Raw genomic sequence first — 27,002 nt, 5'->3', positions numbered from 1 at the left:
TAAAGTGACATTTAAAGGCTTAACTAGGTTAATCAAGTTAACTAGTCAAGTTAAGGTAATTAGGCAAGTTATTTTATAACAATGGTTTGTTCTGAAGACTTAAGGGGCTAATAATTTTGACCTTAAAATGGTTCATAAAAAAATTTAAACCGCTTTTTATTCTAGCCGAAATAAAACATAAGTCTTTCTCCAAAAGAAAAAATATTATCAGACATACTGTAAAAATGTTCTTGCTCTGTTAAACATTATTTGGGAAATATTTAAAAAAGAAAAATAAATCCATGAGGGGCTAATAATTCAGACTTCAACTGTGTGTAGATAGATAGACAGACAGACAGACAGACAGATAGATAGACAGACAGACAGACAGACAGACAGACAGATAGATAGATAGATAGATAGATTTATAGATCATAACAAGAACTGCTGCTTAATTGAATGCATGTAATAGCGACACCCGGTGGTTATTTATTGAATTACGTTCATTTTTGTATAGCGGGCCAGATTCTATTGATATTTATAAAAAGCCATAGTTTGGACACGCCTGGTGTACTGGAATGTACAGTATCTGTGCATCTTGATGGTGGTCTTAAGATTTCTGCCATAGTCATTGATGGTGATGGTACTTGTGGTGCTGCATTGATTTCTGAAATCTTCATACCTGCCTTTAATCCAGCCTCTTTGTTCCAAGTAATTTTTCTTCATCACGGTATAGATGTGTCTATACTGTCCCTTAATCAGATACATTTACAAAACAAAACATCACTTTAGTATAGTGCCAGGTCAAAACTCACAGGTTGTAATAGATCAATGACATAATGTTGACAGTATGTGTTTAAAATAATTGCAAACAAACCTGTTCTTTCTTTAGATGTATGACGGGCGATCATCATCCTCATCTGTCTACCAGTCAGAAATCACAGTTGCGTGTGGATGTTTGAGTCGAGCTTCCTCATATGCATCTATAATAAAACATCACATTGTTGTTAACCTCCCGTAAAGAAAAGTTCAAATCCCGAAATACTATCAAAGTTAATTAATGCATATAATACCTATAGTGTAAATAATCAGTACACAGAAGGTTGCACAAGATTTATTTGGAGATTCATGCAGAGTGACAGCCTTATGAATCTGAGACATAGATTTGTAAGATGGTCAAGCACATGCATTATTCTGTACCCATGAAGATTAACCTACCATTGTGAAAAATGTTTGATGATGATGATAGCCAATAACAATAAACCATTTCAGCTGTTTGTGAAGCAATTAGTAATGTAATGTCTGAAAAGCTCAATCTATGTTGAAAATATATCAGCAGTTTACAGCTTATAATGGACTTTTAGCACACAACTATAACATGCCTATTCACGTTCAAAAGAGTGTGCCATTGACTTCTTTGGTCGTGATGTGCTGCAAAATGATCTCACTAACCTTTGTTAAACAAGAACAATAAGACTTAACCAACAAATATTGTTACCCATTCATTTAAATCAGAATTTATCAGTCAATAACATAAAAACAACAACATCAAAATCTGCTTTAAGACGTTCAGTTTTACATTAACTGACCATTACAGCTTGAACAAAAGATATAATTGATTCACATAGGCTAACACATATGAATTAAAGTGCATAGTAATATATTTCTCTTGGATAATTTAAAGAGAATAGTAAACAGTCGAGTTTCGATCATTTTTCGTGACTAACTGCATAAACAAGATAAACAATAATATTTTATTAATCCAAAACAATTAGTTTTTATTTACACATAATCACAGAATTAATACTGTTGGATAAGTATACGCCTGTACAATGATTTTTTCAACATCCACGGTACTTCATAATGTTAAATCAGGAAAAAAACACGTTTTGCCATGTTAGCGTTAATGGATTCGTCTACAGAAACTTTCTTTAACGCAAAGTTAGCATACACACAAATTCGTTTCATGTTTCTTTAAAATAATTAAAATAGTTTTCAGTTACTACACACGTTACAATCTAACATTGTGTAAAATGAAAAGGAACTTTCAGACGTGTTTGTAACTGTTAGCGTTAGCATACATTAGCTCCAGTCGTGTTTCTTAAAGCAAGTTACATTTCGTATCAAACTGTTTTAAATTACTAAACGCTGTTACAACCAAACACCGTGGAAATGTTTTAAGCTCTAAATTCGCTAATTATACAGTACACAAGCAGTAAAAAGCTTACCTTTCTGACCGGAATCCAGTGAAATCTTTGAAAAACCAAACTTTTTCTTCTTGTGATCTTCGTGCCATGGTGGTTGACAACCAGCTTTTTGGAGCATTACCGCCACCGTCTGGATTGGAGTTTGGATCATGAGTTTAGTCACGCATGTGTTTATTATGAAACCAACTTCTGCTTTAAAACAAAAACAGTCAGCACAGGAGCGTGCTATCTCAAAAATAAGCGAATTTTACATAGTTTTTCTCTAGATGACATGTATAACCTATTTATAAATAATATTGTTTTGTTTGCGTCTAAACATTGAGACCATCCACACTAAATATTCTTTTTTTTTTTTTTTTTTTTGCTATCGTACCATGAATATTTTCTCAAATTATCATTAAACGTGGAGCTAACAGATTACTAGATAAAATAAGAACTTAATCGGTTGCCATCAGCCGAGTCCTTGCCAGAAGCGGCCAGGACTCTACAGACAGACTCGGACCGGATATGGTTGACCGGAATCGGGCCAGTGCTTTACAGCCGCATCACAGCCGCATGTGTGCGAGCGAGCTGCGGGCCGCACTCGGCCCGGATAACACTCGCCGATGCCGAGTCGGAGCCGGAGGCGCCGGAGGGCAGCCGAGCTCGGGCCGATTACTGCCTGCTATCTGGGATGTCACACAACCCACCCATTTCAGCGGGAATAAAAAAAAACTCTAATTATAATCACAAACACAACCTCACATCATTACGAGAGCTGGAAGATGGAGACAAGCGAAGCGATTGTTTTTTTTTTTTACTGTTGGTGGTCTGTTTGTGGAAGGCCAGACAGCGATTCCTGGATGAGGTGATTTGAGTTCAGCAGCATTTACGTTGAAAACAGATTTTGGCTGCAAGGCGCAAAAGAGTAGCCGAGCGACGAGCAAGTTGTATACAAAGGCAACAGCAACGGCAACAGTGGATGAGCATAGTAATATTTTTCGTGATTGTTTTTGTAGCTTTTTGTTCTTTGTGAACTGTGTTGATACCATTGATTGTAAGGAAATAACATAGGATGATAAGTATTTTATCTCTTGATTCATTCTGAAAGTAGCATCTATGCATAAAAATGTACTAACAGGCATTTAAAGTAACATTTATCATTATTGTGGTATTCTAATTGTGGTATTTTGATGTTGCATAATTATTTTGAGAATTTTGGTGTGTGTGTGTGTGTGTGTGTTTGTTTGTTTGTTTGTTTGTTTGTAATAGTGGTTGAACATGGTTCCCTTTCGGGAACTCTACGCTGCGTCTCTTTAGGGATACCATCCCTCTCTTATAACCTTCTGAAGCACAGGTGTAATCAATCCAATGTAATTGGCGGGACGCAACGTGCATGTGGCGTCAGACCGAAGGTATAAAAGCCCCACACTCACAGTGAACTTCAGCTTTTTCTCTCTTCACTCTGCGAATGAGTTTGTTGATTTTGAAGCACTCACAGCGCTGATAAGGCACTACAAAAACCATTTAAACTGAATCAAAGCACACAATTTTTCTATTTAAAAATTAGCAAAATGGAAAAGACATTTAGATCATGTGTACCGCCATGTCCTCGTTTCCTCACAGAACAGGACACGCATGATTTGTGTGTGCAGTGCCTCGGTCAGGAGCACGCACAGTCAGCCCTTGAGGGGGGTGGCTGTGTGCATTGCAATTCACTTCCTGGTCGAGTGCTGCGAAGTCGCCGCGCTCTGTTTGATAAAGAGCCGGCGGCAGGTATGCCTCGCGGCACTGGTCCCGCCCGTGCTGAGGCCGAGCGGCGATTAATGTCGTGGGGATCGCAGCTCGATCTGGCAGAGGGGATGGAGACAAGCTAGAGGGCTTCTTCTCCTCCTTCTACTGTGAGATCGAGGTCCAGTCAGCGCGAGCTGGAAGCCCGTTCATTGGCTTCTTTCTCTCTCGCTGATGGGCGGCTGCTCCGCCTCCCGGCTTCTGAGGGAGTCGAGAGTATGGAGGGCCTTCGGGGCCAAAATGACGTTTCCCCATTATGCCCCGAATATGATGAGCTGGCAGAGGTCCTGGCCAATGTAACAGCTAAATATAATATTAACTGGGAAGTAGAGAGGCAGGAACGCATCCTGCCATCACGAGACAGGCCTCTGAGGGGGGGTCTTCCATTTTACAAAGATCTCCATAAAGAGATCATTTACACTTGGAAAAATCCATACACTGCCCGTGTTATAAGCCAGCAGGGATCAATATATTCAGCCGTTGCTGGTCTGAATGAGCACGGATGCCGCACAATGCCGAAAATGGAGCATTTGGCGCGCCATTTGCTACCTCAGGCATCGTCGGCGAAGACCCCCGCCTTGCCGTCAAAACCAGTAAAATTAACGTCGATGTTAGTCGGCAAGGCATATGCGGCAGCAGGCCAGTCTGTTGGGTGTCTGCACACAATGTCACTTTTGCAGGCATACCAGGCGGACCTGCTGAAGGAAGCCCTTGATAATGATGGGGCGGGGCCCGATACAGTAAGAGAAGTACTTCGGGCCTCGGACCTGTCTCTTCGTGCCACCAAAGAAATAGCTAGATCTTTAGGCCGCTCTATGGCGGACATGGTGGTAACGGAGAAACATTTATGGCTGAATCAAGCAGACATCAAGGAGGAAGATAAACGAATTTTCCTTGATGCTCCCATTTCGCCCGCGGGTTTGTTCGGCGACTCTGTAGATCGGGTCGCCAAATCGTTTGAGCGGGCGAAAAAGAGGTCGGGCTCCTACGGGAGCTTCCTTCGACCAAAAGGGCATCCTTCTGGGGCTATGCAGCGGGACCAGCCCCAGCCGTCAACCAGCTCATCTGCCCGGTATAGAGCCGAGCAAAAAGAGAGTGTGGCTTCCTGTCAGCCCCCAAAAAGGAAATGGGGTGGGAAACGCTCTCAAGAGGCAAAGACGGTGACATACGGTGGTCTGAGGACCGTTGTGAAACGGTCTGGGCCTCAGAAGAAGTCCTAGCACTGGGACTTCTTCGGGCAGCCCCCACAAGGAGCAAAGGCCACCTCCTCGTTGCCCACAGGGGGTCTATCCACCAACCCTCCCACCGTTGGTGCCTCAGGGCGTGGAGACCCCCGGCGATATCCACAAACGTGGATCCCAAAAGTGGTGACGTTAGTGGACTCGCCCCCTCTACTGAGGGTCCAAGAGCAGTTAAATCAAGGGCCTCTTGTGGTGAGTTCGCCTCAGTGCCCAGAGTTAGCTACTCAGGGGAACATAGAGACCAGTCTCGAGACCAGGGCTGCCGAATGTTTCGCAGTGGGTCCTGCTTACCATAGAGAAGGGCTACAGAATTCAGTTTGCTTCACGCCCCTCTCGCTTCAACGGGGTGCTCCATACCCTAGTGAAGCCAGAGCAGGCTCTAGTGATGGAACAAGAAATAGAATCTCTTTTGAGGAAGAGAGCCATAGAATAGATCCCTCCTCTAGACATCGAGTCAGGGTTTTACAGCCGTTACTTCATCGTTCCAAAGAAAGATAAAGGGCTGCGTCCGATATTAGATCTAAGACAGCTAAATCGCTCCGTACAAACACTGAAGTTCAAAATGTTGACTATCAGCACCATCGTGTCACAAATACAGTCCGAGGACTGGTTTGTCACGATAGATCTGAAGGACGCATACTTACACATCTCCATTCTTCCAAGTCACAGGAAGTTCCTCAGATTCGCCTTCGGGGGCATGGCTTATCAGTACAGGGTTCTTCCGTTGGGCCTAGCACTCTCACCCCGCACATTTACCAATGTCGTCGACGCGGCTTTGGCTCTGCTGCGGCTACAAGGGATTCGAATTCTCAATTACTTCGACGATTGGCTCATTCTAGCCCGATCGAGGGAGTTAGCGGTTCAACATCGAGGTGTTGTTCTCGCTCACATAGAGAAATTGGGGTTGCGGCTAAACCAAAAGAAAAGTGTGCTTGTGCCAGCTCAGACGACCACTTTTTTAGGTGTGCTATGGGACTCCACGACGATGTTTGCGTGTCTGTCCCCCACCCGAATCGAGTCGATTCGGGCAGCCGCAAAGAGGATCAGACTGGGCCAAGCCATCACAGTCAAACAGTTCCAGAAGCTGTTGGGTCTACTAGTGGCAGCCTCCAACATAATCCCATTGGGTCTGCTACACATGAGACCATTACAGTGGTGGCTCAAAACCAGGGGGTTTTCCCCGAGGGGAAATCCGTTCCGCACAATCAAAGCATCGAGGCGTTGCCTACGAGCGTTATCGATATGGAAAAAGCCTTGGTTTCTGTCCCAGGGCCCTACACTAGGAGTAATATCTCAGCGCCTGGCTCTGACATCAGATGCCTCACGCAAGGGCTGGGGAGCGACCCTGAGGGGCCTTTCCGCATCGGGACAGTGGAGGGACCATCATCTCCACATGCATATCAACTGCTTGGAGATGTTAGCAGTGTTTCAGGCTCTAAGGCACTTCTTCCCTCAAGTGAGAGGTCACCATGTGTTAGTGAAGACCGACAACACATCGGTGGTCTCTTACATCAACCATCAAGGGGGTTTGAATTTGCGCCCTCTGTGCAGGTTGGCGAATCAAATCCATCTGTGGGCTCAGGGGAGGCTCTCTCTGAAGGCAGCTTACATCCCAGGTCCGATGAATGTGGGAGCGAACCACCTGTCGAGACAGGGGTTGGAGCCTGGGGGATGGCGACTACACCCAAAAGTGGTGGCGGCCATTTGGCAGAGATTCGGCAGAGCCGACGTCGATCTATTCGCCTGTCAGAAAACAACACATTGCCCATTGTGGTTCTCCCAAACACATCCAGCACCTTTGGGGCTGGATGCCATGGTGCAGACGTGGCCGAGGCTTCGTCTGTTCGCTTTTCCCCCAATCGCTCTGCTCCCGGGAGTCCTGGAGAGGGTCCGTCAAGGGGGGTACAACCTATTACTGGTAGCCCCTTATTGGCCCACACGAGTGTGGTTCTCGGACCTAGTGTCTCTCCTCGACGGTCTCCCATGGGAGATTCCCGTCCAGAGAGACCTCCTGTCCCAGGCGGAGGGAATGATAGTACACCCCCGCCCGGACCTCTGGAAACTGTGGGTGTGGCCTCTGAGGGGGCCCACCTTGTAGATCTTGGTTTGTCAACTGAGGTTGTTCAAACCATACTAAGCTCCAGAGCTCCCTCCACGAGGAGATTGTATGCCACCAAGTGGAAACTTTTTACTTCGTGGTGTACAGACCACCACCTGGATCCAGTCCACTGCCCTGCAGGGTCAGTGCTGCAATTTCTCCAGGAGCGTTTTGAATTCGGTTTGACTCGGACAAAAACCCTCTGGTGGTCAGATTCCTCCGTGGAACGAGGAGGTTGAGGCCTGCCTGCGCCAATAGGTTTCCTTCTTGGGATTTATCGATAGTGCTTGAGGGCCTGTTGACAGCCCCCTTTGAACCAATTGAGGATGTGTCAGAAAAGTTTCTGACCTTTAAAACGTTTTTTTTTGTTGGCCATTACATCCATCAAAATAGTAGGAGATTTACAAGCATTGTCTGTAGCTCCCTCTTGTCTGGAATTCTCACCTGGTATGGTGAGAGCATTTCTGTACCCCAGAGCAGGGTACGTTCCTAAAGTCCCCACTGAGGTGGTGCGACCTACTGTGCTGCAGGCCTTTAATCCTCCACCATTTATGACGCCAGATCAGGAGCGCTTGAATCTGCTTTGCCCAGTGCGGGCACTAGATGCATACGTACATCGTACGTCTGCTTGGCGTACAACACAACAGTTGTTTGTTTTGTATGGCTCACCCAAAATTGAAGCGCCAGCATCTAAGCAGTCTCTGAGCCGGTGGATAACGGAGGCTATTTCACTAGCATATGAAGCCCTGCATTGGCCTCTACCTGAGGCGATCAGGGCTCACTCAACCAGGAGTATGGCGGCTTTGAAAGCCTTTCGTTCTGGCCAGTCCCTGACTGGCATCTGCAATGCAGCTGGGTGGTCTACCCCACATACCTTTGTAAGGTTTTATCAGTTGGACCTGGACCCTACTCCGGGTTCCAGTGTCCTAGCAATATAGGAGAACTCATCCCCGGCATGTAAAACTATGGTGTGTTTGGGATAGCGTTCCCATTGTGTCTCCTAAAGAGAGGCAGCGTAGAGTTCTCGAAAGGGAACGCGTCAGGTTACGAATGTAACCATGGTTCCCTAAGGGAACAAGACGCTGCGTCGCGTTGCCATACTTTTTCATACCTGGTGCGCTCCGTTCGAGAGGTATAAGCTGAAGTTCACTGTGAGTGTGGGGCTTTTATACCTTCGGTCTGACGCCACACGCACGTTGTGTCCCGCTAATTACATTGGATTGATTACACCTGTGCTTCAGAAGGTTATAAGAGAGGGATGGTATCCCTAAAAAGACGCAGCGTCTCGTTCCCTTAGGGAACCATGGTTACATTCGTAACCTGGCGCATTTTTTGTCATGATTGTCATTTTTTTTACCGTTAGTATTAGTTAGGACCGTTGGTATGTCATAAAAAGCTATTAATCTATTAAATAAATATAGCATATAGAGTGGAAGGAGATTTCAGATTGTATAAATAACTTGTTTGTGATGGAGTATATACAAATTAGCTGATATTGTATGGTATATGTCTATCCATAGTAACTAATTGTTCCTGTTGTTTTGCTCTATTTTTAGATGCTACATCACTACTACACAAATATACTGCGTACATCTGATGGGTGGGCCAACAGTAGAACGAGTGACTGGTGGGAGAACACTGCTCAAAAGTACACAAATGACCAGTGGCTGGAGGACTTCAGAGTCTCTAGAGAAACGTTCAGATACATATGTACAATACTTAAGCCTTAATTACAGCGACTAGACATGTCATTCAAATTGTACATTCCACTGGCGAAACGGGTAGCCATTGCATTCTATAAACTAGCATCAACAACATAGAGCAGTAGCTAACCTGTTCGCTGTCAGTCGGACCTCAGTGTTTCGCTGTGTGCATGACTTTTGTAAGGCTGTGATTGCTGTGCTTAGACCTAAGCTCATAAACACACCTGACCAAGCTAAAATGGCAGAGATCGCTGATTATTTTGAGGAAAAATTTGGAATTACACTATGTGTTGACTATCCACCATTGTTTCAGACTCTCTTCCTCCATCTCGCAAACTCACTGCACTTGATTCGAACAGTGCCACTAATACACTCTGCTCCACACTAGCATCATGTCTAGACCGATTATGTCCTCTTGCATCCAGGCCAGCCCGTGCCAGTCCTCCTGCACCCTGGCTCTCGGATGCTCTCCGTGAGCATCGCTCAAAACTTCGGGCTGCGGAGAGAATTTGGCGGAAAACTAAAAATCCTGCACATCTCTTAACATACCAAACTCTTCTGTCCTCTTTCTCAGCTGAGGTTACTTCTGCAAAGCAGACGTATTACCGTCTGAAAATCAACAATGCCACTAATCCTCGCCTACTTTTTAAAACATTTTCCTCCCTCCTCTATCCTCCTCCTCCACCCGCATCCTCCACACTTACTACTGATGACTTTGCTACATTCTTCTGCACCAAAACTGCAAAAATCAGTGCTCAATTTGCTGCACCTACAACAAACACGCAAGATACAACACCAACACCACACACACTCACCTCTTTTTCTCAGCTCTCTGAGTCTGAGGTGTCCAAACTTGTGCTATCTAGCCATGCAACCACCTGTCCACTCGATCCCATTCCCTCTCATCTCTTGCAAGCCATCTCTCCTGCAGTCATACCAACACTGACTCACATAATTAACACATCTCTTGACTCTGGTTTATTCCCCACTACATTTAAGCAGGCTAGGGTAACCCCACTGCTAAAGAAACCCAACCTGGACCATACGCTACTTGAAAACTACAGACCAGTATCCCTGCTTCCATTCATGGCCAAGATTCTGGAGAAAGTAGTGTTCAATCAAGTCCTGGACTTTCTTACTCAAAACAATCTCATGGACAACAAGCAATCCGGCTTTAAGAAAGGCCACTCAACTGAGACTGCCCTGCTCTCGGTCGTGGAGGATCTCAGACTGGCTAAAGCAGACTCTAAATCATCAGTCCTCATTTTGCTGGACTTGTCAGCTGCTTTTGACACTGTCAACCACCAGATCCTGCTATCTACGCTTGAGTCACTGGGCGTTGCGGGCACTGTTATACAATGGTTCAGATCTTACCTCTCTGACAGGTCATTCAGGGTGTCTTGGAGGGGAGAGGTGTCCAACCTACAGCATCTAAACACTGGGGTACCTCAAGGCTCTGTTCTTGGGCCACTTCTCTTCTCCATCTACACATCATCTCTAGGACCAGTCATCCAGAGACATGGATTCTCCTACCACTGCTATGCTGATGACACCCAGCTATACCTCTCTTTTCATCCTGATGATCCCTCGGTTCCAGCTCGTATCTCAGCCTGCCTGTTGGATATTTCACACTGGATGAAAGATCATCATCTTCAGCTGAACCTCGCAAAAACGGAAATGCTTGTAGTTTCTGCCAACCCGACTCTACACCATAACTTTTCAATCCAGATGGATGGGGCAACCATTACTGCATCCAAAATGGTGAAAAGCCTTGGAGTAACAATTGATGACCAACTAAACTTCTCTGACCACATTTCTAGAACTGCTCGATCGTGCAGATTTGCACTCTATAACATCAGAAAGATCCGACCCTTCTTATCTGAACATGCAGCTCAACTCCTTGTTCAAGCTCTTGTTCTCTCCAAACTGGATTACTGCAACTCTCTACTAGCCGGGCTTCCAGCTAACTCTATCAAGCCTCTTCAACTGCTCCAGAATGCAGCAGCACGAGTTGTCTTCAATGAACCTAAACGAGCACATGTCACTCCGCTGCTAGTCCGTTTGCACTGGCTGCCAGTTGCTGCTCGCATCAAATTCAAAACTCTGATGTTTGCCTACAAAGTGACTTCTGGCCTAGCACCTTCTTATCTGCACTCACTTCTGCAGATCTATGTGCCCTCCAGAAACTTGCGTTCTGTGAATGAACGTCGCCTCGTGGTTCCATCCCAAAGAGGGAAAAAATCACTTTCGCGAACGCTCACGCTCAATCTGCCCAGTTGGTGGAATGAACTCCCTAACTGCATCAGAACAGCAGAGTCACTCGCTATTTTCAAGAAACGACTAAAAACTCAACTATTTAGTCTCCACTTCACTTCCTAATCTGCAATTGCCTCTTTGAATATCACACTAATTGTACAAAAAAAAAAAAAAAAAAAAAAAAAACTACTAACACTTCCCTTCTTAGACTTTACAGACCTGAAACTTGCCTTTAGTACTTATTCATTGTTGCTCTTAGTTGTGTAAATTGCTTCCTTGTCCTCATTTGTAAGTCGCTTTGGATAAAAGCGTCTGCTAAATGACTAAATGTAATGTAAATGTAAATGTGTTGGTGCTATTGACGGTTCACACATTCCCATACTGAAACCTCCACAATACCAGTCCGATTTTCACAATAGAAAAGGCTGGCATTCCATTATTTTACAAGCAGTTGTGGATAGTAAAGGCCTTTTCTGGGACCTTAATGTTGAACAGCCTGGTAGAGAACATGATGCCAGCGTCCTGACAAAAAAAAATCAAGCCTTTGGACCTGGGCCACGTCCACCACAGCTTTTCCTGGCAGAGTGAAGAACGCTTGCGGAACTGATGTAAGGTATTTCATTCTTGGTGACTAAGCAAATCCACTGCAGAAATGGTTGTTAAAACCATATCCGGACACTGACAGGCTCCAAGAGGCTCAAAAACTCGAGCCAGCTGTGTGGTTGAGCATGCATTTGGGAGGCTGAAAGGCAGGTGGAAATGTTTCAGTAAAAGAAATCACTGCAATGTAAATGCGGTGGTTGATATGGCTGAGCCATGCTGTACACTGCATAACTTGTGTGAATTACAAATGGACAGGTTTGAGCCAGAGTGGTCCTATGATGGTTCTGGTAAAGATGTTGAAAGACTATCTTATATTGGGGATGACAGTTCAGATGCAAAATCTGCTCTGCAACAGTTTTTCATGCAGCAGCAATAATTGTAACATTGTTATGTTGTACTGTTGAGAAATAAAATACTGGAAACTACACTTTAGAATTATCTTTGTGGTGCTATTTACTATCAAGTCTGTCACAACTTTACATTTATATAATAATATACGTAAAATGTATTGTATAGGCCGTTTATACATGCTAACTGGCTGAAAAGAGTTCACTTTCATTTCTATACAATAGTACACATTATTTTTAATTTGATAAACCAGATACACCAACTACATCTTTTCTCAGATTTATTTTTCATCATGGTGTAATTAACAGTGTTCGTCATTACATAAAACAAAAACTAAATTTAATCCTATTACGGGTTTGCAACAATGAAATCAAAATATGTGTGTCAGGTAGCCATTAAAATAAAATGATTTATAATAAAATGTTTTAATTTACGTGTGAAACTGTTTCTAAGAACTCCAAGTTTTTGCAGTAAGAATCCTGTTATTTCATACAATTTAATTTAAAAAAAAAAATTATAAACATTACCAATAGCTAATAATGCCCATAATAGGCTTAGTTCACTGGCTGCATATAAAGAGCAGTCAAAAAGGGCAGTTTAACTAAGAGAGGTACACAGTCAGCCAAAGACATTATACCGATCATGCATTTCTGGATGTGGTGGCCAGCATATGGTAGTAGTGCTCATGGACAGTTCATGCCTTCACTGTAAGACTGTTGTACAGCTAAAATCATGGCTAGCACTTAGTATGGGCCACCTTTGTGCTTCCCGCAGTCAGGCAAGCATATCTAAGGATTATTATTGTGTATGAACTTTATGGACACTCAATAACTCAGTCTACACATTAGTCCAGATGAAAACACTAAAACTTCCGCTTTATTTTTCCACGCGCACGCACCACATGCACGTGCACGCACTTCAATAAATCTTATAATATGCTAAACACAACAATTATAATGTGGGCTAATCCACCAGCTGAAAAAGCTCATAGACCCCCCCCCCCCCCCCCCCCAATTCCTCCATAGCTCACTCCATCTAAGCTTCGTGCATGGGTGTCAACTCGTCCTATAGGATGGTTGCACACTTACTTGAAGACACCTGTGACCAGATCTCAATCACGGCAATGGAGGGTGAGCCGTGAGTCTTCCGCCCTCTGTGGCTGTGGATCAGGACCCTACTTCAAACATGATAGTTATGCTGTCTAATACAGCATCTCGATGTGGAGAACACCTCCCGTCCCCTTCTTATGCTGTGTTCACACCAGACGTGAAATGCGCGGATAAATCGCGCTATTCGCGCTTAAATAGCCGCGTGAACATTTAAGGTTACTCGCTTCATTCGCGCGTCAAACATGCTTCATTCGCACGTCAAATTCACTTCAGAACAGACGCAGATTCACGTGATGGGCAGGGCTTCTGTCTGCCCCGTGACTCTAGCTTCATAGCTAAAGGGCTAACATAGATTTTATGAAGAAAATAACAGTGTTTATGTGCTTTATGAAGGATGATAAACAGCGTTGATATGTTTTCGGGCCGTGTCTGAGTCCACTACATCCTTTCAGAGGTGCATCCAGCTCTTTAAGCTCATAAACTCCTCCAGAAACTGAACCTGGCTGATGGAGGTTTTCAGCGGTGCTTCTGACTGAGCCCAGCCCAGTTTGATGAACTTCTTGTCGGTGTCTAGTGGGGGATTTCCTCTGGGACACCGACAACAGGTGATACGTCACAATTAACGCCCCCACAAGAGCAAGCTCCTGATTGGTTAACGCGGCGTGAATGTCCGCTGAAGTTCAGATTTTTGAACTCAAGTGATTCGCGTCAAACGCGCAAAACGTTCAATTCGCACCACACCGTGCGCACCGCACCGTTCATGCGTATCGCGCCGCAGGATGTCTATTCGCGTGTTTGCATTGACTTAACATGTAAATCACTTGTGCTTGACGCGCGTTCCGTGTCTGGTGTGAAGGCAGCATTACACAGTAGTGTATGAAGATCTCAAACATAAGTTTTTTCAAGCCCTGCCCTCACCGTCCTCAACATAGCCTGCATACTGCCACCACCTGTATGGTATGCTAAAAACCCTTTTGTTTAAAGGGCACCTAGGTTACCCCTTTTTTCAGATTTAATATAAGTCTTTTGCGTCTCTAGATTGTGTATATAAAGTTTCAGATCAAAATACCCATCAGATTTTTCATTATACCTTTTAAAAGATGCTGTTTTATACTGATTTCCAGCAGGGGGTCGTTTTGTCGTACTGCGCCTTTAAGACGAGTCTTTCCCGCCTACTATTTCTACATGCCTCCTCCCTCAGCTGCGTCAGACAACAGACAGACTTAAAGGAAGAAGGTCTTATGTAGCGTTTGTGAGATACTACAGTAAGAACTAACCTTTACTAATCGGTATTGTGAAGTTGCATTGATGAGTCACACACAATATCGTTACAAAGTTAACGCACGCACGCACGCACGCACGCATGCACACACACACACCACATATGACGCACGCACGCAGTCAGGCAGACAGACAGAGCGCGCTTAGCTTAGTTAAGGCTAACCTCAAGTACTGTGTGGATATCTGTTATGCTAATGTACAAAATAAACCTGATTTAACTTCCACAAACCGGGATTGAAGCGTCTTCTTTTATAATTGTTCTGACACGCAGCTGTGCTGATGAAGTAAAGCTAAAGTAAAACGCTGTAATTAATTACACACATACTCTGTTTTAAAACACTTTAAACATGTGAAACTTACTCCTAATCACATTTGATGATGATTGCTGATCCTAGCAAACAGAATAGACCTTTTATTCCCGGTTGCTTTGCGCATGTCTGCCTGGTCTTGTTGACATATACACGCGACTACCGGAACATGTTAATGCGCGCAGCTGTCAATCAATTCGGTGGGCGGGGGGAATCGCACACCTACGTAATGGTGCGATCGATTTGAAAACAGCTCCAATTGGCCGACCCTTTTTTTGTAGTTAAATTGAGAAAAAAGGACTGGGTGTGTTCATATCACCCCAGTATGACGGTCTATACACTACCAACACACAGATCTGTCCAAACAGCTTGAAAAGTAGATTTTTTACCATAGGTGCCCTTTAAAGCATGTAGCATTTTCTACACCTCACGACCAGACCCTACACTGCTGCGAGCCTGTCTGCCTCTGCCCTGCATGTCATGGCCACACACCTATGGTGCTGGGCCAGGCTGCACGAGGATGACCTCCCCTCCAGGTGTCATACAAGACATTCACACAGTGGCTGATGATACTCTTTGAATCAGCTGCTCATGCCCTGTGGAGGGTGATGCCCACATTGTGGTCATTGAACACCACCTCTGGCTTAAACTATTTGGATAAGGTTCGCCTTCTTGACAACCCTGTATCCCAGGCTATCCTAATCAACAACACTGATGGGGACTATGCCCAGGACTTCTCAGTTGTGAACAGAGGAGCAAAGCACATTCTATCGGTGGTCAGAAGACTGCTCAGTCACCGGTAAGTGCCGAAAGCAGCTTTTCACTGAAAGTGTGTGCCCTGGAACCCTGGCTTAAGCGGCCATGTTGAGCATGCTGTGGGAAGATGTCATCAAGTGCAGATAAGTAAACAAATTTTCCTTACCCCATCGAAAGGCCAGGGATTATTTCTGTGAGAAATACACAGAGAAAGGTAAGTACAGTTTTCTCTCTCTGGGTTTGAAGTCCTGAGTGTTGCAAGTCTGGGACACACCAATGTCCAACTCGCAACTCTGCAAGTTTTGTTGACTAATGAAAACAAGACAAAATGTGATTGGGAATTTTCTAAAAAAAAAAAAAAAAAAAAACATCCCGCAATCAGAATTATTCTTGGTGTGTGATACATGATGCTCACACACTTGAAAAGTAACTGATCCATAGTAGACGCGGGATGCGATTACATCATCTTCTGTAGGTGTGTCTGTCTGTCTGAATATACTATAATGAAATGACAACAGCTAAGAGAAAAAGAAGATTCAAGGTAGATATCAAGACAAAAAGACTGTAAACCATAAAGGGAGAAAACAGAAAAAGCAGCACATCACAGGTGTTTTAAGTGCCATTTACACAAGTACAGTTTTGTTTAAAACACATACATTTTGTCAAAGCTAGTTTTCTGAAAAAGGTCTGGATAAGAAGCGTTTTCATTCGAAAATGCCCTTTTAAACAGAACATGCACTAGTGTAAACACAGTATCGAAGTATCTTTATACTCTCATATCTGCAAATACTGCATTGCATTGGTTCCATGCAGATGATGGACCCAGAAAATGTTTGTTTTCAAAAAAGGGTTGGTTCAAATAAAAGTGTACATTTCAGGATTTATGCAGGTATGTCTCCCATGTCTGTGAAGCAAATATTCACAGAAACTCAGCTCTTTATTCTGACGTGTTTGCCAGTCATGTTGACAGAAAACAAAGAGAAAGCCCTCACTGTCTGTTATACTTTTTTTTTTAGTAATTATGAATATATACAAATAAAAATCAATGCAGTTCCTGGAAATCTACTTGCACAGTTTAGCTCCAACACTGGTCAAACGCAACTAGACCAACTAAATAGGATCTGAAGGAGCACTTGGTAATTTAAGACAGGTGTGTTTCATCAAGTTTGCAGGTGTGCTCTGCTGGAAGGTAGATCTCAAGGATTGAGCACCCCTGGTCTAATCCATATGATAAAAAATTAGTATTATATTGTGCTAAAATATTTTTATCTTTGCCAACCACTACCTGTCCTCCTCTTCGACAAACTGACTCAGCTCTCTGTACCCACCTCCAACTGTTAGTGGATCACCAGTTTCCTGTCAAGACAATTGCTTATGATGCTTACTGCTTTTCTTAGATAAGATTAACATTATGTTTTGCTAATTTCCAGTGTCCCAAAACTGCCTAAAAGGGCATTTATTGAATACTAGTGGTATTTATTCCTACACACCTGTGCAATTGAACTGATGTATAAAACACAGTAATCACATTTGTTTGCTGGGCTATAACTGTCAAAGGAGTCTATGATATAGAAATATTTTGCATGGCTACTTATTGCTTATATGTGTAAGGTCCATCAAGTTGGTCCAATGGGGGTGTCCACTGGTGGATGAAGGTTCAATGCCTGTTTGGTCTTTCCAGTGCATAATGTTGATTTACTTTAAATTTAACTAATATCTGACTTCAATTACAATATGAGGTGGTTTAGAATATTAATATATTTATCTTTCGTTTTATCTGACTCCAATCATAAAACATTAAGAAGATAAAACCAATATATAATTTAGATAAATGTTCAAACCTTTTGTCTTCACTCGCAACTATTACATTTGTTCATTCGGGTGCTTATGTCGCTCAGAGAGATCACCCCGGCCGATGGCGTCCCTTGTGGTCACACTCTTGTCAGTCTTGAATATTAAACAGGTAGATGACTACTACTTTTAGATGGCCGCTCACATGAATATATGAACTTAATTTAGAATAACATTACTTTCAAACAAAGGTCGGGTACCCAATGTAAGGATTCAAAATAGCTGACCCTGAGAACTGTTAGGAATTTCATGAGACAAGATGCAATGCTCCAATGCAATTTCTAATCTGAGAAGTGATGAAGAAACCAACTGTTCCACTGTTCTATTCAAATCACTGTTGACAATGCAAACACAGGCTGGAGAAACAGAGCTACCCTACAGCAGGGGATAATGCGAAGAAGTCACCCTTCTCCTTCCACCTAAACCCCCCTTCTTGACCCTTATGTTACCTTCTGATTAGAGCACATTTCACATAACATGTTCAAGGTTTTAACATGGTGTATCTTGCAGCACTATATTCATGTTTGGTATCATTTTAAATGTCTCTGTGTGATTGGTAAAGTAGTCTTAATTTTACAGTAATATTTTACTGGTATATGTTGATTTGGTTTTTGACTTCTATAAGATCTTGATAAGATGCTCTCCCTCCTCAGAGATGGTTAAGTCCTCAAATTCACCAGGCCAGGGTTTCTGTGACACTTCTATTGTCTTGAATTTATGGCTGTTTGTTTTGACTTGAGTATATAAGGTAAGATGTGCTAAAAAGACACCACATTGCAGCATCTCTGAGACTTATGCTGCAATGTACTTCTCTGGTCAGGTATGCTTCTATAATTCTTTGATTTATCTTTGATTAATGGATGTTATATTGTTAGTCTCATCTCTGAATTGGCTTCCTGATGATTTATTATGTAATTGGCAGAATACAATTTTACCTGACAAATAAAATGTTAAGTTTTGATTAATTCTGGAGTTTTGCGAATTCATTGTATCCAGTAGATTAAAGGAGTCTTCATTACCTTTATGTATGGCATAATTGAATTGATTAATAGGCACATTTGATTATACGTAGCCATAGAGAGCCTATAACATGTAGACCTTTTAATCATTTAACCACTGGAAGTAGCAAGTTGTATGGGCTTGGCTAAGGATCTGTTTTTTTAAGACTAGGTAAGCGTTAATGCGACCAGCTTATCCAAAAATAGTTTATCCTGCATCCTCTGACTATTTTCAGAGTATCGACATATTGTCCGTGAGAAGATGCGCAAACCCGGGGCGTGGAACTCTGAGCGATGTTGGTCCCTAATGAACGTACAATTAGAATATCGGACCTCAGAAAATATCAAAACTCTAAATTAGATCATAGATAATGAATGTGATCCGTTCTTACAATTAGAAATACAATCTAAATTTTAGGATAATTTAAATTGGAGTCAGATTGAATTCGGAGCTAAAAAATTTATATAAATAAATTCTAATAAATAATAAAATTCTTTTTAGAAGCACTAGAAAAGGCTTACATGCATTAAACCTTCGACCATGCTGGTAGTTTCGTCATTGGGCTAATAGATGGACTCCTACACCAATTTAGGTTAGTCGTGCAACTCCTTGCTGTCCTACACGGAAGTTAACGCCCTTTCACCTAAGTACACTTGAATCAATATCAAGAGTCAGTCGGATCCCTAAAATACAATTAGTGTGCCCAATGCTCCATCTCAATTGGATTTTAGTCCATCTATTGACCTGACATAGAAAGTGCGGAAACAAGGATACAGCGTAATCTACTGGAATGAATAATTACAGAGTAAGCAAAATATGTTCAAACATAACTATTTAATAGTCATGTAAATGTGTATTATGCCAATTCATTCAGTCAATTCATAAAGGATCAATACAAAACATCAAATTCTCAAAGATAAATCCAAGATTAAAAGATGCATACCTGACTTCAAAACATACATACACATACATATGGGCTGATCTGAGTAGCAGAATCGCACAGAACATTTTAGAAACCTTCCCTTTAGTAGTAAATCCGAGAATCCCCTCAAGGAAAGGGGTATGTGAATAACAAAAGGCATTTGCATTTAGTGAAAGAGTTTCTGCCTATAGGAAAGCCACACCCTTCACAGTGGTTCAAAAGATACCTAAAGTCATATATTTATTGTTTTGATTATGTTTATTTCTGAGGGAATGAGAACATTGTACCAGTCGCACTGAGACATTTCAAATGATATCAAACATGATAGATACAGTCACTTGGGTTGATTTAGAACATTCAGACTTTGAAATGACCATTCTGTGCGAGTTGAGAAATGTTTCAAATGTAAATGGAGGAATGAAGGGGAGCTGTTTTTTCCCGCATTCCCACCTGCTGGGTTGTGGAGCTGATTGTCTTTTTTTGGCTCATGTTTGAAATGTCAAAGACATAAAAATATTTGTAATATCTCACATCTTACATATGTAAAGCATGTCTTTTTAATTTATTGTAGCAGTGTATAAAAGTATAATGCATGTTTGTTGTTTAAAGAGGTGTGCTTTTATATATGTATGTTTGAATGATAAATTTACATTTTGGAGAAAAATTCCAGGGTCACACTTTGGGTGAACCCACCTTAATAGAACTGATTAAAAAATATATGTACACACTTTAGAATACTTATACAGTAGTGCTTTTATCTTGATAGTACTGTTTTCAGAGTAATTGGCTTAATGCTTTGCCCAATGTTAAAAGTATTTGGTCAATTACAAACCTGTACTAAATAGCATATTTTGTTTGAATCCTTGTTTACTGTTACAAATTAAATTAATAACTTCAGTACATTGTTTAATAAAGCATACAAAACAGGCATTATTTAAGTCATCTGTATGTAAATTTTAAGAATAGACTTTATAATTATATGCATTAGGAACAATCATACATATTTCTAAAAGCAAGGCATTGATTCACTATACACAAGATATGCAGAAAAATTGATCTCTATCTCTTTTGTGTTTCTCTTCCCATTATAGCATTTTTTGTGTTTCTCTCTGGATGCAAAAGGATAATGTAGCACTTTGGGGCAAATATGGCCACCAATAATCCAAAACTAGAAGCTAAAATAGCAAATATCTCAACGGCCACTGCATATTTTCCCGGAGAGCTCACATATGCTGGAACAAATGCAATCCAAACAGCACAGAAGATCAACATGCTAAAAGTGATGAACTTTGCTTCATTAAAGTTATCTGGAAGGTTTCTTGCCAAGAAGGCTAAAAGAAAACTTACTGCTGCCAACAGTCCAATGTATCCCAACAATAGAGAGAAACCAGCAACTGAGCCAATGGCACATTCATATACTATTTTAGAACGAATGTACTGGTTGTTTTTATAAGGTGTTGGAGAGGCAGTTGATAGCCAAACTGAACATATGACAACCTGGAGGACTGTGAGGACCAGAACTGTACATCTTTGTTGAGCTGCTCCAAACCATTTCATTGCTCCTTTGCCCTCAGGTCGAGAGGACTTGAACACAGCTATTACCACCATAGTTTTGACCAGAATGCTGGAGATGCACAGGACAAAGCTTATGCCAAACACAGCATGTCTTAATTGACATGTCCATAACTGGGGCCGACCAATAAACAGCAGAACACACAGGAAACACATTTTTAGGGACAAAAGCAGCATGAAGCTGAGCTCAGAATTGTTGGCTCGTACTATGGGTGTGTTACGATGAAGACCAAAGATGATCATCACAAGAACACAGAAGCAGGAGCCAAGCAGGGAAGCAGTGGTCAGAGAGATGCCCAGGGGATCCTCATAGGACAGAAACTCTACTTCCTTTGGGACACATTGATCCTTATCTGGACTGGACCAGAACTCATCTGGACACAGCATACACTCAATAGCATCTGTGAGTAAGACAGGTGATGAATTAATATATATGTGTGTGTGTGTGTGTGTGTGTGTGTGTGAAGAGACAAGCAGAAATCTTTGTGTTTGCCCTGTTTCAATTCTGCTTGTCACCAAGGTACGATACGTGACACACAGACGCACACACGAATGAACGTTATGAAAACGATAGTTTGTTGTACAGTTGGTAGTTCACTTCCGTTATTTGGTAAGATTGCAATCACATCAGAAGTGAACCGTACAAGAGTTTGCATGAACCGTACTGTACTCTTTCAGGTGGACTTAGGTACGGTTCAGTGGTGTTCACACGAGTTCAGAAGACACGTTCACACTAGCTAAATGTACCATACTATGACGTCAAAGGAATCCGGGTGCGGACCAAAAGTGCTAGTGTGAAAGCACCCTTCAGCGCTTAACTAGGTTAATTAGGTTTACTAGGAAGGTTAGGGTAATTAGGCAAGTTATTGTATTTATTGTTATTATATTATAACAATATGCTCCAACATTAGGCATGTTCAAATCAAGACTGAAAACACATCTGTTTAGCTGTGCCTTTACTGAATGAGCACTGTGCTGCATCCGACAGATCGCACTATTATGTTTTTCTTTTCTTTTTCATTATCTTATAACATATTTTAACACATTTTTATCTGTTTTATCTATTTTTTATTCTTTTTTTATCATTTTTATTAGTTGTTTTCATTTTCTTACACTTGTCTCTTTTTTTTCTTGTTTATGTGAAGCACTTTGAATTGCCACTGTGTATGAAATGTGCTATATAAATAAACTTGCCTTGCCTATTATTTTTATTGTTTGTATTGATATTCAATGGGAGGCTAATAATTCTAACTTCAACTATATATATATATTTATATATATATATATATATATATATATATATATATATATATATATTAGTGGTAGTAGTAGTACTTTATTCTGTAGTGTTATTGTTTATTTTTAAATGATTTTTCTACTTTCTCTTACTTTACAAAATTTATATATCATCAAATCAATAGAATAAAAACCTGTTGTATTGGAAATCTCTCCATCTCTGCATGGCAGACAGTCAAAACAGCAGACTGGAAGCCCCTTGCGTGTGGCCCGTCTGGTGCCTGGAGAGCAGCTCTCACTGCACACAGACTGTGGGGACTGAGGAAAAACATCACATGTTATCTGTCATGTTTATTTTGTATACCTTTACATATTACAAGACAAGTTTTGTCAAATTTTGGTCTTATCAAATCACTGACTATAATTAAATTATAAATCACAATAAGTGACAATAACGTGCATTTTAATTACTTTTTTTGTCTCAAAGTTCCAGTATATTGCATCCTCATCTATTGTGAGCACCATTCCTGTTTCTGTCCTTTCCTTTACAACACCAACAGTGAAGATTTGGATTGATCCATCAGAGCTTGGCTGCCAGTTCAGCACATCGTAAATAGCCAGAGCATCTCCATTCTCATCAAATGACACATGATCCCCAAAGCCTGTGGTGAAGTTCACTTTCTGTAAGTAGTGAACTAGCTATACATTTGTAGAAAACACAGGTGTTATACAATTATCAGATTTTTTTTTAATTAGACATTTAGGTTTTTCATGTTTAGGTAGTCTACAGGTAATATGCAAAATAACTGTATCTCTTACCTGCCAGGGTTTTAGATTTGTTATGTCAGCACAGCTTTCCCCCCTGAATGGTCCTCTCCCCTTTTCACACTGCATCAGGTCATGCAGTCCATGTGCCAGGGCATAAACTGCCTTATAGACATTATAAGCTGCCCTCAGTCCTGAAACATCAGTGTATGGTGTGTTTGTGGTGCTTAGATCCTCCTGGCCTGTGCACAATTTTATCTCACTGTTTGTGTCTTTAACTCCAGGTTCAAAACTGCATCCAAACATGTTCTCCCAGAAGATTCTCAACATATTATTTCTTGACTCATTGCCGGGGCCGAGATGTAACAGAAAATCATGAAGCCCTGGAATCTCTCCATGTCTAACAGCAATACCCAATGTGCCCCCCAGAAAGGGCAGTAAACGAGGAGAATGGTATACAGGTGAAGTAGCCCAAGCTTCACTTGCAATCCACTGCCTGCCTGTCATGTTCTGAGATGCCACCTCATCTATCAAAGGCAACAGAAAGGATGAAGTTGAAAAAACAACCACCACTCTAGCTGTGGATGCCTGAATCACCCCCATTATGCGCTGAATATCTCTTTGGTTATTATTATGTGGTAGAATTTCAGAGAAAGCAACACAATGTCCAAACATCTGCATTTCCAGATGGAAAGATTGGGCAGCATAGACACCATAGTCATCATCACTGTAAATAAGACCGACCCAGGTCCATCCAAAATGTCTCAATATCTGAACCATAGCCCGGACTTGGAAGGCATCACTAGGAATTGTTCTGAAGAAGGACGGGTACTTTTTTCTGTCACTCAAACAGGAGCAAGTGGCGTAGTAGCTAACCTTATATGAAGATAGAGAATGGAGAGCAAGAAACACATAATATGATCAGTGATTTTGTCATTTTGTGTGCAGAGATAAGTAAAATTAGGAAGAAATTCATACATGATAAATATTGGAATGTAAAAATACCAAAAGAGTTCAAAAATTTGCATACAGTGTAATTTTAGTTTTGTCATCCCATCTTACAATAGGCACTCGAAACAGCCCCAGAAGACTGGAAATCGCTATAGAAGGAGTTGAACTTGGATCCCCAACAATCCCAATCACTGGTGGAGGCCCAGTGCAGTTTAAGTTTTGGAAGGACTCCTCTGTCCCACTAGCCAGAGATATGGCAGCCCGGAATGCCATTCCTAATCTCACACAGTTGTCATAAAGATGGAAACCAAGAGTGATATTTGGCAGCAAGTTTGGATTCTTGTTGATCTCCTCTATTGCAAAAGCCATGGTCTGTGCTTGTTGGAAGCTTTCCATATCAAATCTAACAAGAACAAAAGTTACATGCAGAAAATAACAGTGGGGTTTTATTCATTTAATTATTTATTGATTAATTTCAGCAAAAATATAACTGTCTCAACACATTATTTAACCAAATTATCACGAATATTCATATCTTCTAATATTATTTATTTATTAAAAGTAAAGCAAACAAACAAATTCCTCTTTTTTTTATATTGTGTGGCTCCAGACTCACTTTTCACAGAATGGTGGCTCTGGTTCAGTTCTGAAGCTCTGTTCTGGAAACACTGTAAAGAAATGAACCTGAAACAAGCCTCCAAGTATCACATCTCCATCCTTGTACATGCCATTCAGGTGAAAACGTCTCTGGAGCCGGCATGAATCTGATGTCCTGAGGATTGAATGTGCACAAATATAGTTCAAGGACAGGTATAGATAAATACACAAAGTAATCCACATCTCTTGTTTTTTTTCAGATACACCCACCCATCCAGTCAACTCAGTAATTTATAGTAAAACTTATGTGGAGTTAGAGCAGGCGGTGCCGAGTGGGTATCCCTTGAAACAGGACGTCACCCTTTAAGGCCTTTGTTTTCATTTCTATTTAAGAATGAGAACTTCAGGATTTAATTTAGTTTTTAGTTTGCCACCAGATTGTTACTGATGTGTATATATACCTAATTCACTCCCTAAACTATGGAAGACAAACACCTAAGAATATTGCACATCATTTTAGTAAAGTTCTTACTCATAGATGCCTATTTGTTCCGATTTGATTCCTTGTCCAGTTCTTCTAATTGACAGGGATTTTTCTCAGAATGTCCTCTAGATGTCAGACACGAACTTAAAACAGAAACCTGTTATTAAGGTGTGGTTGACACTACTGCAATTTTATGAAAAAAAAGCCATTTCTCAAACAAATGCATAGGTCTTTTTTATCATGTCTCATACAATAATCAGTTTCAAAGCATTAATTAATGAACATGGTTTGAGGTGGTAGGTCCTTTTAACCAGTGAAATGGTCAAATTGTTCTAGTCAGATGTTGCTTCATCGTTTACTGACCCATATGCCATTCTAAAAAATGCAATTTTCTTCCTGGAAAGTTGTCACTTAAATTGTCCAAATTTCACAAGCATGTGTTATTAGCTTGGAAAATTTGTTTTCAGCATAAACTTCCTCCAAATAAAATGCTATTATGGAATAATTATCTCATTACCTATAGAGCAAATCTTTATTTTCACATAAATAGTTTCAGAGAAACATCTTTTGTTACAGATGTGTTCTATGATAATGGCAACATACTCTCTTATAAGGACTTTATGAGGATACATAACTTTCTAATTCACTTTAAAGAATTTCACCAAGTAGTTAGGGCTATTCCAGCTGGTCTAATACAACTAATTAATAATCGCCCATGCATGCATTGAAAAGATACCCCCAGAATATTTAAAAAAAAGTTTTCTCTATCATATAAAGATAAAAAAAATATCAGACAAATGTTGCAATCTAAAGACAACATTTCCCCTAAAAGAATTTTTTTATGGAATGCAAAAATTACTGATATTAACTGGAAAGCTACCTTTATAGTTTACACTATAAGGTAAAATAAGGTTAAAGAAGTACATTTGAAAATACTTCACAAAAACTAAATTTTAAATCTAAATTCTAAATAAACATGGATGTTGACGATACTATACTGTCAGGGTTGGTTGAGGGGAAAAAGGAGCGAGGACCCAAATGCAGATAACTAAGGATTTATTGAAGAATACAAATAAAACAAAAAGGCAAAACAAACAACCCCGAGGGGGAAAACCACTAATAAAACAAATAAACTTGACAGGGCAGACAAGGCAAGGCAGGACTGGACACAGCAGGATAGGGAAAGATCGATGACGAACTGGCACAGGACTAAAAACATGAGGGGATTATAAAGCAAAAGTAATTTGACACACAGGTGAACATGACAAACTAATAACGAGTTAACAAGGAGGGTGGGATTAGACAACAGACGGGAGAGCGCATGACACAGAGAGACAACACAAGCCATGCGCTCACATATAACAGGACAAGAACATGCAGCCAATGAGAGAACTCATTAACCGCATGTTCATGACAAGCACAACACTGAAGCACACAACAAAAGCTTGTAACCACAATGTAAACACAGAGCCATGTGCTTTGACAAGAGACGCAAGACACGAGCACATGATAGATAAACACCATACCGTGCGCTCACACATAAGCAACACACATGCTTCATCTCAGCGCCAACCAAAACTGAAACCAATTAGACGGAGGCGCCGAGAATAAAGCAGCGCGATGCTGACAGAACAAACACAAACTCTAGTACAAGAGTGCGCGCGTCTGAGGGACGCAGAGTGCGCGCGGCTGCATCAAGCGGCAGCGCGCACACTCTGCGTACACCCACGACGGCGCGCGTGCACACAGAGACAGAAACAGGACCAGACATGGGTAGTGTCAGAGCTCTGCCACCAAAACAAGAATTTACAAGACCAGAGTGGCAGAACCCTGACACTATACGCAAGGAAGACTTATCTCAACTTTGATGTCTCTCCTAAATTTTTGTATTTTAATTTTTGTTATTTGTGCAAAGAAATGTTAATTCAGGCTCTCTTTAAAATGTCATTTGCCCTTTTCATACACA

At 41.4% G+C, this 27,002-nt stretch overlaps 1 protein-coding gene and 1 long non-coding RNA gene across 3 annotated transcripts in view; both read right to left on the bottom strand.

Moving 5' to 3' along the window:
- Positions 1 to 2,278, bottom strand: part of LOC147832888 (uncharacterized) — a 4,357-nt gene extending 2,079 nt beyond the window's left edge. Inside the window, exons 1-3 of the long non-coding RNA XR_015515121.1 lie at positions 2,208 to 2,278; positions 857 to 962; positions 662 to 732 (exon numbers count right to left, since the gene is read on the bottom strand). This is a non-coding gene — a long non-coding RNA (uncharacterized LOC147832888). The remainder of the gene's footprint in view (positions 1 to 661; positions 733 to 856; positions 963 to 2,207) is intronic.
- The window catches only part of olfcq20 (olfactory receptor C family, q20), a 32,152-nt gene extending 6,349 nt beyond the window's left edge, over positions 1 to 25,803 (bottom strand). The window contains exons 1-6 of one of the 2 annotated variants that reach the window (XM_087293304.1): positions 24,572 to 25,803; positions 24,067 to 24,358; positions 23,059 to 23,880; positions 22,711 to 22,938; positions 22,434 to 22,557; positions 19,326 to 21,404 (exon numbers count right to left, since the gene is read on the bottom strand). In XM_087293304.1, coding sequence (XP_087149430.1) covers positions 20,491 to 21,404; positions 22,434 to 22,557; positions 22,711 to 22,938; positions 23,059 to 23,880; positions 24,067 to 24,358; positions 24,572 to 24,795 — 2,604 coding nt within the window. In that variant the 5' untranslated portion in view covers positions 24,796 to 25,803 and the 3' untranslated portion in view covers positions 19,326 to 20,490. Of the gene's footprint in view, positions 1 to 19,325; positions 21,405 to 22,433; positions 22,558 to 22,710; positions 22,939 to 23,058; positions 23,881 to 24,066; positions 24,359 to 24,571 lie in introns of those variants that run through there. The other variant, XM_087293306.1, reaches the window with a different exon arrangement.
- Between the last annotated feature and the right edge of the window lie 1,199 nt (positions 25,804 to 27,002).

The sequence above is a fragment of the Danio rerio genome, chromosome 18 (assembly GCF_052040795.2).
Source record: "Danio rerio strain M-AB ecotype USA chromosome 18, GRCz13ab, whole genome shotgun sequence".
Lineage (NCBI taxonomy): Eukaryota > Metazoa > Chordata > Actinopteri > Cypriniformes > Danionidae > Danio > Danio rerio.
The sequence above is the reverse complement of the archived record's forward strand: the minus strand, read 5'-3'. Positions and strand labels throughout refer to the sequence as shown.